The sequence below is a fragment of the Bos taurus genome, chromosome 5, assembly GCF_002263795.3.
Source record: "Bos taurus isolate L1 Dominette 01449 registration number 42190680 breed Hereford chromosome 5, ARS-UCD2.0, whole genome shotgun sequence".
Lineage (NCBI taxonomy): Eukaryota > Metazoa > Chordata > Mammalia > Artiodactyla > Bovidae > Bos > Bos taurus.
In genome coordinates this window covers 112,538,330-112,555,739 of record NC_037332.1, presented here as the reverse complement: position 1 = coordinate 112,555,739, position 17,410 = coordinate 112,538,330, and the positions used below count along the sequence as shown (strand labels likewise).

The 17,410-nt window shown below is 52.6% G+C and overlaps 1 protein-coding gene across 1 annotated transcript; it reads left to right on the top strand.

The window, feature by feature from the left end:
* The first annotated feature begins 5,752 nt into the window (after positions 1 to 5,752).
* Positions 5,753 to 15,808, top strand: TOB2 (transducer of ERBB2, 2). The gene is given in 2 exon segments (NM_001083387.1): positions 5,753 to 6,212; positions 11,918 to 15,808. A coding segment is annotated over 1 exon segment (1,038 nt). The 5' UTR covers positions 5,753 to 6,212; positions 11,918 to 12,013; the 3' UTR covers positions 13,052 to 15,808.
* The last annotated feature ends 1,602 nt before the right edge of the window (positions 15,809 to 17,410 follow it).

Here is a 17,410-nt window from a genome sequence, read left to right as displayed (position 1 = left end):
CTACTTACACAAGTCTAGTTAAAATAACTAAATTTATTATAGTTCAATCTAAGAAAGCCATTTCATTTCCCAGGTTTATGATTACTGTTAAGTATTCAGTGTTTTGATACATTCATTTCTAGGATCTAAAAAGGATGAGTGTCTTGCTTCTAGCTTCTCAAATATGCTCTGTACACATATGGTAATTTAATCTCCTTTAAACATCACACTTATTACATTGCTCTTGCTCAAAAAAAAAAAGTAATGAGAAATGCGTTGGCTTTATTATCCGTCCTGTATTTGAATTCTGATCTGCTACTGATCTTTAGTACTGGGAACATTTTTTTCTTATCTATTACATAAGGACATTAATGCCTCCCACTTTGGTTTGCAAGGATTAAATCTGACCTGGTAAATGCCTGACCCTTACTGGGAAGGCTTTACTTTTTTCAATGGTAGTTCTTGCAAAGGGCCTCTGCTGCTAAGTCACTTCAGTTGTGTCCGATTCTGTGCGACCCCATAGACGGCAGCCCACAAGGCTCCCCCATCCCTGGGATTCTCCAGGCAAGAACACTGGAGTGGGTTGCCATTTCCTTCTCCAATGCATGAAAGTGAAAAGTGAAAGTGAAGTCACTCAGTCGTGTCCGACTCTTAGCGACCCCATGGACTGCAGCCTACCAGGCTCCTCCGTCCATGGGATTTTCCACAAGAGTACTGGAGTGGGGTGCCATTGCCTCTACTTCACAGATAAACATTTAAGTCCTAGCACTGAAGGTCTTCCATATGGTTCCCTTTCTTCCCTACCCCTCAGGTTTTCCTCTATTCATGAAGGGAATTCCTCACACATACCCCATCTTTTTGGCTATTTCCTTTGTTTGAAATACCATTGTCACATTATCCAGCCAACTCTGTACCTTTTCTTTCTAAGCTCCCAACATGAATGCTGCCAGATGCACCATACCCTACAACAATCTCTCACTTGGACTGTTTTCACGCCTCATACATATGTATAAGAGAAATCAAAATTTCATGAAATATTTACTGTGTGTACAATATTTTCCAGTTTATTCTGTTCTAAAAAAAAAAAAAAAAACCATCTAGAAAAAGTACTCACAAATACAGGAGTCTGGGTGAGTAACATAAGTGATTAAAAGGGAGGGATGAGAGACTTTCTTTGTGGTCCAGTGGTTAATCAGCCTTCCAGTTCAGGGGACACAGGTTTGATCCCTGGTCAGAGATCTAAGAGCCCACATGCCTCGCGCCACAAGTACTGAGCCCTCACTTAGCCTGTGTGCCGCAACGAAAGATCCTGTGTGCTCCAACTAAGAACCAACACAGCCAAATTTTTTTTTTTTTTAAAGGAGAGAGATGGGACTTCCCTGGTGGTCCAATGGTTAAGACTCCACCCTTCCATTGCTGGGGGCACAGTTCAATCCCCGCTTGGGGATCACCCTGCATGCCTCATAGTGCAGGAAAAAAAAAAAAACGGGAGGGATGTAAGAAGAGCAGCCCAAACTTGATGGTTTCTGGTGTGTGGCACTGGGCCTCAGTGTCTGGGGGACAATAGGGAGTCTAGGAAACTTGGAACCAGAGAGCACAGGCCCTGTCTACAGGGAACAGTTGCTATTCAACTGAAACAATTGCCAGTTTGAATGCCCAGTGTTACCATATCTTTTGAATTTAGAACAAGTGACAAGACATTTTTGTACAACCTCTCAACTTTTAAGTGTTGTCTGTTAACTCATTTTAAAAATTGTAGGGGCTTCCCTGGTGGTCCAGTGGTTAAGAATCCACTTTGCAATGCATGGGAAACTGGTTCGATCCCTGGTCTGGGAAGACCCCACATGCCATGGAACAGCTAAGCCCATGTGTCACAACCACTAAGCCTGGGCTCTAGAGCAGGGGAGCCACAACTACTGAAGCCTAAGCACCTTGGAGCCCATGTCCTGCAACGTGAGAAGCCGCTGCAATGAGGAGTCGGAGTGCCCCCACTCAGCACAAATTGAGAAAGCCAGAGCACAGCCGGAGCACAGCCACGAAGACCCAGCGCAGCCAACAACAAAAATTTTTTTTAATGTGTCAGTATATGCCAAGGCAATAGAGCCACCAGATGTGGACCTTGGCCTGCAATTAGCAGCTTCTAAATGAAGAAAACTAACTTCCCAGGGAATCAAACTCAACTAAATCTCAAAGAGATTGTATGTCACTACATTTTGACCTGTAGTTCTTTAGAGTTTGAACCAAGGACATAAATGCGAAAGATTCTTTGCCTTGGAATTTTCCTGCCTTAAAAAAAAAAAAAGATTCCAGTTTCCATCTTTTGCCAGTTATTTAGTTCCTTATCAACTATATCCCCAAATGGCCTGCCTGCCATCACCAAGGCTAAAGTGATACTTCCTTTGGACACTCTAGTTTTAGTGTCTTAGCCAAAAACAGGTTTGTTCACTTACCTCCTTTACTAGAGGTAAATGAGGTCAATAAACAGCATATCATTTGCCCTCAGCATCCATCCAATCACTCTTCTCCAAAGTTAATTTCTGTGTGGCTGTCTTTGTTCCTGCGCAGTTGGAGCAGTGGGTCTGAAGAATCAAATTTTCTATTTTCTTGGATAACTTAAAAGAAACTACAAAATTTCTCACCCGGACATGTGTGTGTGAGAATGACTCACCCCAGAGAGTTAATTGGGGCTAATTATGACCAGCCTGACTTGTCACAACAAAACATCTGGCGTAACTTGCTTACTCTCAGACAGGGGAGCTGCCTCCACCCTCTGAGCACATGCTTACTACTGAAGCTCACCATCTTGAAAACAAAGTGTATGTCTCAACCTGTGATTATTCAAAATAGGAGGGGACTCTGGAATGCTTGAGTAGGAACTCAGCACACAATTAAGCCCTGACAAGAGGAAATCACACGTTGAGGAGAGCAAAAAACATCCACCTTACCACATGATAAATGGAGACTTCAGCAGTTAAGAATGATGATTACCTTTTTTCCTTTTTTTTCCTATTTATATGCTAACCCTTTACCCAGTGCTCCCACTTGCCAGGGAGGCTGAGTTTCTCAGTTTTGTTTCAGTGATATTGGTCCAGGCTGGTGTGTTTTCAGCATTCAGGAGAGATTGGAATAAATGCTGGAACGCGCAGAAATTCAACACCTCCCTTCCAGGGATTCACTCCTCCTTCAACCTGCTTCACATTTCCTGAATGGTAAGAAATGTGTACCCTTTATCTGCTTACATGGACTCCATCCCTCCTTCTTGTGATACCCTAGAAGAATTCGTTTCAGCTCACTCCCCCCTTTCTCTTTCTGTCTTGTATGGTTTCCTATTGCAGAATACACACCGAACTGAGCACAGCACATACACAATGCAATTTGGCCAGGACTGTGACCTTTAAGAACAACTACTTGAGACAGGCTTTACATACAGTATAAGATTTAATCCCTACACGATCTCCGTTTTAAGGACGAGAAAACGTTTTGATAATGTAAAGAGATTTACTGCCATTAAATCAAGATAAAACGGCTGGTGGCAGAACTGGGATTCAAACCCACTTATTTTCACAGCGGCCTCCAATAAATGACTACAAATACCAGCATCCCTTGCAATGCCCCAATACGCAACCGCACTCCCCGCCACCGCCCCCCACCCCACCCCCTCCGCAAAGGGCTGGGCTCCTAGGCTTTTCGCCCCCACTTCCCCGTCCTAGAGGTTGGATCGAATACCCAATCAGGGGCTGCCGCTCCCTGTTCCCCACCAATGGAAAGGCTGTTGCTAACGTACCGGGTATATTTTTAGCTCTCCAGGGCTCCGGAACCCTGAGTCGGCCAAGTCTGGCTGCCCGGTTGGAACTCGCGAGGGGAGGGGAGAAGAGAGGGAGGCGGGGCGGAACGGGGGCGGGGGTGTAGGGGAGAGGAAGGGAGGGGAAGGAGGTGGAGGAATAAGAAGGGGAGGGGGGGAGTAGGCTAGGCGGAGGGGGTGTGTACGTGACGCTCTGGCACTGGCTGACGCACAAGCAAGTAGTCCCTGGAGGAGCCCCAGAGGTTGAGGTGCTCTGAGTGTGGGGGATGGGGGGTTCTACGGCTCAGGCTCTCTCCCGCTTTCGGTCCCCTTGGAGTTTGCCCTCCAGTCCAGCGTTTCTCTACAGCGAAGAGCATTTAAAGCCGCTCCTTACCGTTGCTCTCTGCCCTTGCCAAAAATAGTGATCAAGGAAAAACTGCAAACCATTCGTAGCTGGAAACTTTCGGATCTCGCCACCCCACGTGGGTTTGGCGGCTGCCGTTGGGCTGGAACTGTCTGGAATGAGAATTAAGGTCGGGGGTAGGGAGGGAATTGGGGAATGGGCGATTAAAGAAGGGATAGGAAGACTTAAGGTACAAGCTCCCAGCGGCCCCGGGCTTCACCAAGGGCAGTCCCGTCCGCCTGTGACCTCCCTGGAGACTCAGGCCTCCCTACACACACAATGCCTAACACAGTCACAAAGTAGCCGAGTGGCCAGTAGCCCGGTCAGGGGAGCCGAGCGCGCAGGTCTGGCGTGTGCGGGTCCCCGGGTTTGGCGAACCTGGGTCCGCCGCCCTAGGTCCGCACGCCGACTGACTGTCGGGTGCGCGAGCCCGGTGCCTCTGGCCCTAGCAGGCGCCACCCCCGCCGGCGGGGTCTGTTACTAGAAGAAATGTGGCTCGGGGTGCGGGGTGGGGGGTCGCCGAATGGGGAGAACCTTACGGGGGCGTCCGCAAAGGGGCCGAGCCCTGCCCCGAGCGGGCGGGGGACACGCTCGCGCGCCTGCGCGGGGCTGGGGCTGGCGCTGCCCCAGACGCGAGGTTAACGGGCGCCAGAGGCGGCAAGGGGGCAGGTTCATGTGTCGCTCGGTTCCTTTTCCTGGCCGGCCGGCCGGCCTCTGGTCATCCCTTTCTTACACCCGCGCTGCCTGAGCCCGGGTTTTCCCCTCGACGTTACGGGTCCCCCTGACGAGGCACGAGGGGCTCGGAAGACTTGGGCCAAGAGCCGAATTTGATAAAAAGGTCTGAAACCTTTCCAGAGCTCGAGTCGTCCCCTCAGCTCCCCTACCCGAGAAGAGACCCGTAACTGGGGCGGTGCGAGCGCCACGGGGAAGGTCAGTCAAAGAGGCCCAGAGCCGAAAGGACTCGCTGAGGTGGCCGCGGGGACGGTTCGGCCGAGCAAAACCGAACCGTGCAGGTGCAGGGCCGAAAAAAAACAGCGGGGAAAAGTCTCCCTTTTCTCGCGACACACCCATTCAGCCAACACACCAAGTGAGCACACGCGCAGTCCCAGGCCAGACTCCCCTGCCCTCCCGAACTTGCTGTCTAACCTAGGGAAACATCTTTACACAATAAGCACGATTTGAGTGGTTTGGCGGGGGGCGGGGGGCGGGGGTTGCACGAAGAAAAAAAATAAACTACGATGCGGAGTCGTGATGGGGAGGGGAGACAGCCCACGTGACACAGGCCGACCAGAGGCAGCCTCGCTGACATCTGAGAGAGGAGGGGGCTGAGTGATGAGGCGGGCCGGCCGACCACCAGAGGGTAGGACAAGGGCGAGGGCCCGGCCCCCGCCGGGTTCCACGCCGAGTGCCTGGCCGCGAGCCCGGAGGGGTTAAAGCCGCCAGCCGGCCGGGAAGTAGTCCCGGCCCGGCGCCGGGCCCCGCCCCTGCAGGGCGGAGGGACGCATCACGCAGGGGTGGGGAAGCCGGATCCGTGCGCAGGGTTGCTAAGGGTGAAACTTTTCATTGACTTTGCTCACTTCGGGCCGGGGCGCGGGAAGGTGCGAGTCGTCGTCCTGCGGCGAGAAGCGAGCGGCTCGGGCGACGCGCGGCCAGAAGGGCAAGACCGTCCTCCGGCCACAGCCCGGACCGTCCTCCGCTCCGCGACGCGAGCCACCCTCCTGGTCCTCCCATCCCCGCGCCGTCACCGCCGCCGGCTGGCCCGCCAGCCCTGCGTCCACCACCACCACCACCACCACCACCCGCCCCCCCGCGCGCCGCCCTGCTGCTGAGCCCGACCTCCAAAAAAGCGGAAAGAATTACTGAGAGTCATAGCCCATAAGCCCCTCTCACTCGTTTCCCCCAACCCTCCACGAAGCAAAGGACACATCGGCCCAGGGCCCGGCGGTGCCCAGGAAAAGGAGAACGACCTCCGCTCGGCTCGCAGGTGACACCGTGAAGGAAGAAGCCGCCCCGCGGCCGGCACGCAGCCCCGCCGCGGCGGAGACCCGAGTGAGTGAGTGGGGCCGTGCGGGCTGAGGGGGGTGGGGTGGCCCCCGCAAGGACCCAAACAGGCAGGAGACGCTTTCCCCCACCCCCGCTCCACTCCGGCTCTTCGGTCTGTTGGACGCTCCACGTTGCTGTCGCACCCCCTTACACCTGGCTAGCATTTCCCCCCCCCTTTCCACCTCCCCACTGGAGCCCACGTTTTGCCCGTGCTCCTCTTTCCCTCGCGTTCGCTCTGATCCTGGGGTATCCCACAGTCTCTCTCTCCCAGTTTCAAGTGTGACCACCTCCTGGGTGGGGTGCGTTTCCTCCCTCCGTTCTTAATATCCTAGAGAGTCGCTAGATTTTCCTTGTTTCCGCCCCCCCCCCCCAAACATAACTCTCAACACCATTAAATAAATCAAGAGGAAGGAAGAGGATCCAGGCCTTCTTGCTTTGCACCTCCTTTGCCCGTGTCCGGGAAAGAGGGGGGTGGTGGTAATAATTAATAGGGTTTATTTTGAGCCCTGTGGAGCCTGAGGGATGGAGAATGGACACCCCCCCACACACCCCCTTTTGGACCCGTCAGTGATGACGGTCCTCTGGTCTCCAAGCCAGAATTCACCATTTTGGCTTGAGCTCTTCATCCTCGTCAGTGTTTGAAGGGAAAACTAGGCGGAAAAAAAGTACCCTTCCAGCTGTATCAGTGGATACTGGTTGACCCTGGTGAGGTGCCTCAGAGGAAGAGCCCTACTCCTAAGCTCCTTCCTGTCCAGAGGATGGACTGTGCCCTTGACCAGAAACGGAGGGGGAGGAGGGAGCAGAGAGACGAGCGACAGCTGGCAGCCCTTTCTCACCCCCTAGAAGAGCCAGAACGCCACACATCAGGCGACAACTTAGCGGCTAGCCGAGGGGGTTCCCGGATGTCTGCTCAGTATCTTAACCTTTTTTCCCCCTCCTTCCTACCCACCCTACCCTGGGGAAGGGTCCCTCATCTTTGATTTAACAGCAGAAAAACACCCCTGTTGCTTTCTTGGGTGCCTGCCCCCATCCCCCTCTTAAGCGGAGCGGGGAAAGAAGCTTGTGTGGGAGGAAGGATTAGGGAGCTTTGCCTAGGATCTGGTAAGTCTGGTCCAGAGTGCAGGTCTTTCAGTGGGAGGAGACTCACCAACAATTTTAAGTATTAAAAGATGTTGTTCAGGTGTCAGATGTACCGTTTTTCCTTCCCTGCCCGGGAACTCTTTTCCCATTACCTAGCCGGCTCCGGTTACTCGGACTTGGATTAGTAGAGGAGTGAGGCTTGGGCCCTGCTGGCGTCGGGCCTTTTGATTGTCGGCCCAGCGCCTCCCCGCAGCTCAAAACTGGGAATTTCTTTGGCCGAGAGGACGGGAGAACTGGTTGAATTCCTGCCTGTCCGTTCCTGGCTGTGAGGGTGTTGCAGTGGAGCCCGCTGAGCTTTAAGGGAAAAAGGCTCTTTTCTCTTCGAACCCACCGGCCCTGTAGCAACTCCAAAAGGAAACCACCCAGCCCAAAGAATACAGATTAAAGTGGCAGGGGTTTGAGGCGGGGGAGGAATGTGACCCTATCTATCCCAGCCTACCACCTTCACCCAGAAAAAAAAAAAAAAAAAACAAGAAAAACTCATTAGAAGCTGATCCTTAATTCAGCAGTCATGCGAGGCAGTGAAGAGACAGAAGGAGGAAAAGTTTAGTTTCTTGAGAAGTCGAGACTTGGATATGGTGGGGTGATACAATACGAAGAGTAGGCTTTAAGATAGAATTTATATAAAATGTATTAGGCCGTGGGCGGGGAAGGAGGGGGTGGGCGCCAGCCCGCCACAGCGCGCATGTGCAGCGGAAACTTTTCCTGGATTCTCTCACCCTCCGTCGGGCATGCGTAGTTCCCTGGCTGAGTCTTCGCAAAGTACGCAGGGAAATGTAGTGTGCAGAGAAAGTAGGTCATTTGCTCCAACCTGAGCATGAGGTTTCTGAAGACTACAATTCCCAGAGTGAAGAGCCTGCCCTTCTTACGTTGGGGCGCAGTCAGGTCTTCCTGGATTCAGAGAAACCTGGACTGCATAGGACGAGCCCTCTTAGTTGGAAGGAGCCTTGCAAGCCGGCTTGGGCTTGCACGGTCCATGTTTGAGGGACATGGTGTGAGACACTGGGCGGGGTATTGCGGTCGGTCGCCGCAAGTCCTGGAAGCCTTTCAACCACACCCGCCCATCTGGGCCACCGCCTTCCGGACCAGTGGGGTGGGGCCACCCCCTGTCCCGCGAGAGCCAGGCCCCCACTGCCCAGCACCCGGTTAATGACATCGACTGGTCTTGTCAAAAGTGTGATCGCCGAGTCCTCCTTCCACACTCACTTGAATCCAGTAGGACGATTTGGATGTTAAGGCTTGTGGTGTCTGAATTTACACGTACTCAGAGTTTAGGGGCCCAGTGGGTTCCCTCCACCATACCTCTTTTTCACCTTTAAAACATATAACTTTTTCTTCTGAAAACTGTCCACGTTTTTGTCACTTCTCTGGCGTCTCCATTATCATATTGTTGACTTGGCAGCCACCTTTCAGCTTCGTTCTTCGCCCGCTTTTTGACATTCTCTTGAGCACTTACTCTTAAAACATAAATCCAGGATTAAGTTTATTGCTGGAAGTCAAGCAAGTGAAAGAGGATAAAATTCTAAATAAAATCTGACAGGGAATTCCCTGGTGGTCTGGTGGCTAGGACTCTGCACTCCCAATACAGGAGGCATGGGTTCGATCCCTGGCCAGGGAACTAAATCCCACATGACAGGACTAAGACCTGATGCTGCCAAATAAATAAAAATAAATATTAAAAAAATAAAAGCAAACAATTTTAATCTCATATTTCAACTTTTTTTTAATGACAAAAGGTCAGTTTTGCTATTGTTAAGCACTTAGTCTTTTTTTTCTTTTTGTGACTTTTCTGGCCTTTTGCACCTGAGTCAGAGTTGTAGAAAGTCTTTGAGTCCTCTCCTGTGGTTTAACTTAAATCTATTTGTTCCTTTTATTGAAAGGTCCTTATTTTTAAGCTTTCTAATTTTACCACATTGTATGAATGTATGAATATTTAGTATGTAATTGTTAGAATTTGTACAATAGCCTTAAAAAAATGAACAAACTGATCTGAGCGGTCACTCCTATCTTTAGTTAAAGAGAGCAGTAGTGCTTTAATCCTCTGTTCCATAAGCTTCTTGAAGTCAAAATTAGAGCCTGAGCTGATAAAGCAGAAAAGCTCATTCTGGTTGTCCGGCATTTTTCTAAGGTTCCACCCCACAGCCATCTGGCCTGGCCTGTTCTCCAATTAAAGAAGTGAAGGTGGCATTACATACTTCCTTATTTGTGCAGCAGCATCACAGAGGTATAAATTGGTGTGCAGCGTTAGTTGCTTATGCTGCAGAAAATGGCTAGCTAGGCAGGGCTGATGACAGTGATTCTATTGTATTTTGAGGTGGGAGGCTTATTTCCCAATGACTTTGGCCTGCATTTAAAACACTCCCATTCTGAGGCTGAACTGTTCAGAGGAGGTGACTTGGAAGGCAGTTGGGCAGCAGAGTTGGAGAAGGCATAGATGGGTGTAGGGGCCCTTTTGGACCGTGTGGCATACCAAGAGGCCATATGGTGCCTTGGGAGGAGTGTCATATGTCATGTTCAAGGTCTCCTTTTCAAAAAGACTTTGAAGACACTGTCTTTAAATCCAGGCCTGTTCTTGGGAATCAGTGCCAACTTTCTTCACAACTCTAGTTTCCTATGTGTTGGACACTCCCAGTGGGCCACTGTGGCCCTTACAGACCTCCGTTCTTGGGGGAGTGGGGGGCATAGTCCTGGTGGCTAGCTTGCATCTGGTGGTGAAATCAATCCTCATAAACAGAAGGCTGCTTATCTTTACCATTCTTTTCTTTAAACCTAGAAGGACCCTGGAACTAATCTTTGGTGACTATGAATAGGCACTGAAGACATATGGAGATTAAGTCTATATTAGAGGCCAGAAGAGGGGAAGACAAGGGTCTCCTGAGTCCTGAGCCTCCCTGTGGAGGGCTCTGGAGAGGCCGCGCTCGTAGCATTGGTTTTACTGCTGCCCGTGGCCTCTCAGACCTGAGATGAGGGTAGCACTGGACTTGGCCAGCGTCATCAGACCTCCATAGCGACCCAGTGCGTTTCCCTGATACTCACCTCGGAGAGCTTTGCCTGAGAGTTCATTCCTGAGAGTGCCCCCAGGGAACCATAGGCCCAGACCCTACAATTGCAGTGTAGTGAGCTGGGGCAAGTGTTCAGAAAGTTTGAGATCCTCAAGCCTAGAGTGAGCACCTGGATACTCTGTGCTGGACCCCAAAGGGATTTTAGTCAAAAATCCAGCTCCAGGGACAGAAGATGCCTGTCCTGGGTCATGAATGAGTCTTGTTTCTGGGCTGAGCTCAGCAGCACAGTTGCACCCAGGGGTCTGGCGGGGGACATGTTCTGACTCTGTCGGCCTCAAAGATGTCCCTTTTCAGTTCAGGTCTCCCACGGTAGGAGCCTGGATCTGCCCTTGTGGAGAAAGCGAGCCGATTAGGATCACTGCTCTTAGGACCTCACAGATCGTCTTCCTGAGAAATGAGGCTGGCCCAGACCTCAGGAATAAACCTTTCTGACCTCTGTGGATCTGGCTGTGAGAGAATCCCAAAATAACAAGCTGAGTGTTTATGTTGGGCTGCCTCCTCTCCAGGGATCTCCAAACACTTGATAAATCTGGTCCAGTGCCAAGGACAGGTGGTCAGACAGTCCCTGGGAGGCTGAGTGATGATGGGTCCCCAGCTGGAGGCTGGAGGGTGATGGAAAATTTCTTCTCTCTGCCCCCCCATCACAGCCAGAAACTGCAGAGATTTCCCTGAGGCCACACCAGTACTGCTCCTGAGGCTCTGTTCGCCTAAAAGGCTCACTCTCCTCTCCTTTCCTCTGCTTCTCTGCGGCAGCCCCTAGTCAGCAATTCCCTTGTTGGTCTGTGTGTCTGACTGTGATAGGTCTTGGCTTTTTTGGGGGGAATTGTGCTCCAGTCTCTGTTCTTGGAGGTTTATCTGGATGGAAATGCACACCTTGGTTACATGTTCTGCAAAAAAAAAAAAAAACAGTTCTGCAAACGCTAAGTGAACCAGAGCACATACACACCCAGGGAGCCCAGGATAGCAAATGGGATGTGACTGGATATCAGCCTCCCATGAAATGCTGGTGGTGCTACTTCCTGTTCAGGGGCCCGTATCACTTTTCATTTAAGGGGGAGAAACGAAGAGTCTAAACTCCTGTCGTGACCTGTGACAGTTTGGGAGTATGATTTCCTTGAGACATCGCAGGAACCAGTTAGTAAGAACCATCCCCTCTCCTTCTGATTTAGGAGCGCAGTTTTTTGTTTTTTGTTTTTTTTATTTCACTCACAATGACCTGAATTCTCAAAATAGTGGAAACCACAGCACCCCTGTTTCTTTAGAATTGCTTAAAATATTTATCAAGTGCCTCCTGAAATATCGTGTCACTGATAAAAGGAAGGCTGAGAAGAAAGTGGCCTACCCACAGCCTCACGTGCGAGCCTACCACTAGTGGGGCAGAAAGGGGACCCTGGGCCTCCGTGTTCCAGAGCTGGTGCTTCTCTGTCTTTTCGGTGTCATCCGCCCCCCACCCCCACCCCCCGGCTTTCTGCATGTCTACTTACGAAGCCTTTCTTTTTCATTTCTCAGAGTTGTCTGGAGCCCAGGGCTGCCCGCCGTACATTTCCTACCTCTCCCCTCGACTTGTGCACGCACCTGCGCTGATTCTCTGCCTAGGAGACGACCATGCAGCTGGAGATCAAAGTAGCCCTGAACTTCATCATCTCCTACCTGTACAACAAGCTGCCCCGGCGCCGGGCAGACCTGTTTGGCGAGGAGCTCGAGCGACTCTTGAAAAAGAAATATGAAGGCCACTGGTACCCCGACAAGCCGCTGAAGGGCTCTGGCTTCCGCTGTGTCCACATTGGGGAGATAGTGGACCCCGTGGTGGAGCTGGCCGCCAAGCGGAGTGGCCTGGCGGTGGAGGACGTGCGGGCCAACGTGCCCGAGGAGCTGAGCGTCTGGATCGACCCTTTCGAGGTGTCCTACCAGATTGGTGAGAAGGGGGCTGTGAAAGTGCTGTACGTGGATGACAGCGAGGGCTGTGTTGCCCCTGAGCTGGACAAGGAGATCAAGAGCAGCTTCAACCCCGACGCCCAGGTCTTCGTGCCCATCGGCAGCCAGGACAGCTCCCTGTCCAACTCCCCGTCCCCGTCCTTTGGCCAGTCACCCAGCCCCACCTTCATCCCCCGCTCGGCCCAGCCCATCACTTTTACCACCGCCTCCTTTGCGGCCACCAAGTTTGGCTCCACCAAGATGAAGAAGGGGGGTGGGGCCGCAGGTGGGGGTGGGGTGGCCAGCGGGGGTGCAGGCGGCCCGCAGCCCCCACAGCAGCAGCCTCGCCTGGCCCGCTCTCCCACCAACAACCTGCTGAAGCAGAAGAGCCTCTCTCTGTCCCTGCATTCACTGAACTTCATCACCGCCAACCCAGCCCCTCAGTCCCAGCTCTCACCCAACGCCAAGGAGTTCGTGTACAATGGCGGTGGCTCACCCAGCCTCTTCTTTGACGGGGCCGATGGCCCGGGCAGTGGCTCTCCGGCCTCCTTTGGGGGCAGCGGTGCTGGCACCTGCAACAGCAGCAGCTTCGACGTGGCCCAGGTGTTTGGTGGTGGTGCCAACAGCCTCTTTCTGGAGAAGACACCCTTCGTGGAAGGCCTCAGCTACAACCTGAACACCATGCAGTATCCCAGCCAGCCGTTCCAGCCCGTCGTGCTGGCCAACTGACCGCCTACCTGCCCGCGGGGCCAGGAGCACCCAAGACCACAGGAAAGAGAAAGGAAAGGAAAGGCCAAAAAAAGAGAGGAAAAGCAAGATAACACAACAAGATTTCCAGTCTTCTCACTCTAACTTCTAGAAACAAGATCCAGCCCAGGCATGGAGTAGGAGGGGGCTTCCGAAGCAGCGAATCGGGTTTAACTCGGCCCCCCCTGCTGTTTTCCTGCCTGCCTCTAGATTTATTTGGTTGGTTTGGGTTTTATATTTCTTTTTTTTTTTCTTTTTTACATGTAGTTTTCTATATAACATCTTTAATTAGTGGCTTCCTGTGCTAAGAATGGTCCAGATGTGAATTGCTGCTCCCTGCTCCCTCCCTCCCTCCCTCCCTCCTTCACACGCCTGGTTTAAAGCTGGTGTGTCCAAGCTCACAGGGAAGGAAGAACTACAGCTGGGGCCCGGCCCTCCTCAGAACAGAGAGAGACTGCCCCGTGTCACTGCCTCCATCACTCAGCTATCCTCTGACTCAAAGCCATCCAACCTCAGCAGGCCTTCTCGGGCCCTGCCACCCAAATAGGTCTGACTCCAGCCCCCGCCCCCACCCCCTCTCCGGCCTGGGCCTTAGGGAGCTGCCAGCTGGCCGCCTGACACCCTCCGCGCTTGAGCTGATGTCTGACTCCAGGGAGGTTAGCAGTCTGTCTGGTGTCCCTTTCATGTCTGCCCTGTGGCCCCACGCCACCATTCCCACCTGGCCCAGACAGTCACTGAGGCCCTGGAACCCCAGCCATTGGCACAGGCTGCCTCTCCTATAGCCCCCTCTTTCCTGGGCCTGCGCTGGTGGGCAGGGAGGTGGGGTGAGTGTCAGTGGGCTGCGTGCGTGGTTTGCTGTCCTATTGTATGGGATTCCAAGCCATGTGAAACTTGGTCTCTAGATGTGACTCTGGGTTGCAGCAAGTGCTTATTTATGTGTGAGGTTGGGGAAAGGGCTGAGGGGGGGCTGTCGGTCCTTCTGTGGTTCGCATGGAGGGTGAGTCTGGCTGAGCCTGACACCCCCAGGGGAAAGCAGTGCAGAAACCACTGGTTTCCCAGCCGCGGAGGGATCTGCACTTTTGTTTGTTTTTGACCAAAAAAAAAAGGTTAGCAGTGAGGGGCTAAGGAGACATCCAGCCTCTGATACCTAAGAGGAGAAGTCCCTGGACTTGGACCCTCCTATTGTGTGACCTCAGCCCAGGGTGGGAACTGCTACCGTGAGTACCTGGGGAGGAGGGGATGGGAGTTTGGGGTCAGCACCTGAGGTGGGCAGTCCTAAGCCTTGAATTGAGACTTTGATCTTTGGGCTGTCATTGTTTTAGTACATTTCTTCCTCTGCCTGCTGGGGAACCTCTTGGTACCTCCTGCCCTCCCCTCACTGCCCGACCCAGTCCCCCTGGGCCCTGATGCTCTGAGGATGTGATGGGCTGGACAGGCGCGTAGCCCCGACCCCACTCCAACCTCTGCTGGAGAGAAGTTGTTTTTTTCGACCCTACCCCAACGGGCTAGCTTTCCACACCATGACGCTTTGGCGAGTGGGTATGGGCACCAGGGGCCCCATCCCCAGAAAGTCCCAAAGCCCTTGGCATGCCCCAGTGACCCCAAGTGGGCAACTGCTGCGGCAGTGGGTCCCGCCCAGACAGACACTGCCAGCCTCCTCTCCCTGCAGTGGGCACCAGCTCTACCTCCCTGAGCAGGGCAACGCCCTGGCTCCTCAGCCCAGCACCATCTGTCCCCCCTAGCCTTCTCAGGGGCCAGCCCGATCTGGGCCACCCTCTCCCTAGCCCTCAGCTCCTGCACAGGTGACAGGCCCAGGCTGTTCTCTGGGAAAGGTTGGACGCTGCCTTACGCCCCCTCCCAGCCCTTCCCCCACGCCCACGCACACAGGCACCCGCCACACCCGGTCGGCTCATTCTCACCAAGTACAGGGAGGGGGAGACCAACCCCTTAGTGTCTTTTGAAATAAGAAGAAAAAAATGTGCGTTCAGGAGCATGACTCCTGGGCTGGGCTCTTGGGCCCACTTCAGTGTGTCTGTCTCAAATCTAGGCATTTTTGCTTCTATTTTATTTTTTTTAAGAAAAACCGAAATCTGCACTAATTTACCTGGTTTCGTAGGAAGACTTTTTTTTTTTTTTTTTTACATTTTTTGGTGTCCGTTTGTATTGAATAATTTGCTACATTTGTAAAATGTAAGAGGTATATATAATATATGTATATTTCTAACGTAAAAAAACGTAATTTTTTTCTTTTCAAGATTTTTTCTTAAAAAGAGGAGAGAAAGATATTTTTTCAGGAAAAACAAACTTTAAAATAAAAAAAGAGGAGAATAAAATCTATTTCTCCCCTTTCCCCATCCTCTCTCTGTCTACCCCTCTTTCCCAGGAACAAATCAAAAGGTGGATTGTCTTGTAAAGAATGTAAACTTTTTAGTCCAGAATGATGTCTTTTTCTCAATGCAGTGAGCTGTAGATTCTCTAGTGTGACCCCTAGGGATGGGAAGGGGGGCATTGAGGCAACACGCAGAGGAGCTTGGGGGAGCAGGGTAATGAACTTGTTTTCTTTAGTGAAGGAGGAATACAATCAAGCATTTTGTATTCAGAATGTTGTGCAATATTTTGGAATGGAACATTGGTGTGTTTAGAGATTTAGTTTAAAAACAAAAAAGATTGATCAAATCTGTACAGTTTATATTGTTCCAGATTTTTTTAAGTTTGTATTAAAAGCATGATATATAATAACCTGCTGGCTCCCTGCTTGTTTTGTTTCCGGGGCCCCTTTTGGAAGAGGGAGAGTTGGGAGTGAATGCCTGTCAACTTCGAGAAATGATTGGCCATCCTCTCCTGAGCCTTGGAGGGTCACAGTGTTGCGGGCCCCTTTTTATCACCTAGCCCATCAGCACAGGACACTTTGGGGTGCCCATGCCCATGGGGCCTTTTCCACGTTGGAAACCGGTTCCATGAGGTAGGGAACTGCCCCGCTTCCTCTGCTGATAGTGGTGAGAACAGGACACACCTGTTTGGGGAGCAGCAACCCAGGGAGGGCTCAGCCTCCAGCCTGCTCTCCACCTCAGGCTGCTAGACCTCAGGAGTGGGCAAGGATGAGAAGAACCTGCCTAGGTCAGGTTCCATCCCGGAAACCTGGTGCTTCCCGAGGTGCTTCAGGGGTGAAACGGCCTACCTGAGCTTGGGCCTGGGAGCAGCCGGCCCCCTGCCTTGCCATCTGCTGATTTTCTTAGGAACTCAGCCATCTCCTCTACCCTCCGCCATCTCCTCTACCTTGGGACCTGGCACCTTCTCCCCAGCGGAGCTGCACACCAGCCCCGCAAGGCCCACGGGATGAAGAGGGTGGCTGTGTTTGTTGAATCTTGTTTTACCCTCACAACAACCTGATAACAGGTATGATCTCCACGGTACAACTGAGAAATGGCCTCCGTGTTAGACTACCTGCTAAAATAAAACTGATAAATGGGGAAGTCGGTTTTTTGACCCCTGTGTGGCTTTTTTATAAAACTATAGTAACTGTCACGGAAGAGTGACATGGGGTGGGCACGGGAGGTCTGATCTTGCCCCCTCCATCCAGGCTGGGGCAGGGGACAAGCGGCTCTTCGGGGGCATCAGCAGGATGGGGGTTTCCTCAGGCCCCTAACTGCCCGCCCCTCCCCAAACGACACCACCAATCCCTGCCCACCCAAGTGTGTGAACTGGACCTAGAAGCTCTCAAGCCAAGCACCCCACATCTGCACGAGGTCCCAGGAGCCCTTGATGTCCAGCCCCTCCATAGGCCGCTTCCCCCAACAGAGCCTGTTGAGGAGCGAGGCCCCAGTCCAGGGTGCCAGGCCTGGCAGAGGTCTCCCTTTCCCCGGCCTGGCAGGGAGAAGCCCAGCCTGTCTCCGTGTCTCTGGGCTCAGGCAGCCCACTGCCTGTGGGCCCCAGGGCCCCTCACATGTTCACCCCTATTTATGTTAATATAAATAAAACACCTAGCACAGACCCTGCTGGAGCTGGGCCCCAGCTACTCAGTCCCACTTCCTGTGCACGTGCCAGGGAGATGACAGGCCTGGGGGAGGCACCTGGAGGCCCAGTTCAGGTGCCAAGATCGCCTCCCCAGCCAGCCCCTCCAGCTGAAAGAACAAACGCCAGGGCTCCTGGTGGCTCAGTGGTAAAGAATCCACTTGCCAGTTCAGGAGACACCAGTTTGATCCCTGATCTGGGAAGATCCCACATGCCACGGAGCAACTAAGCCCATGTGCCACAACTACCGAGCCTGTGCTTCAGAGCCTGGGAGCTGCAACTACCGAGCCCATGGGCTGCAACTGCTGAAGCTCAGGAGCCTAGAACGCG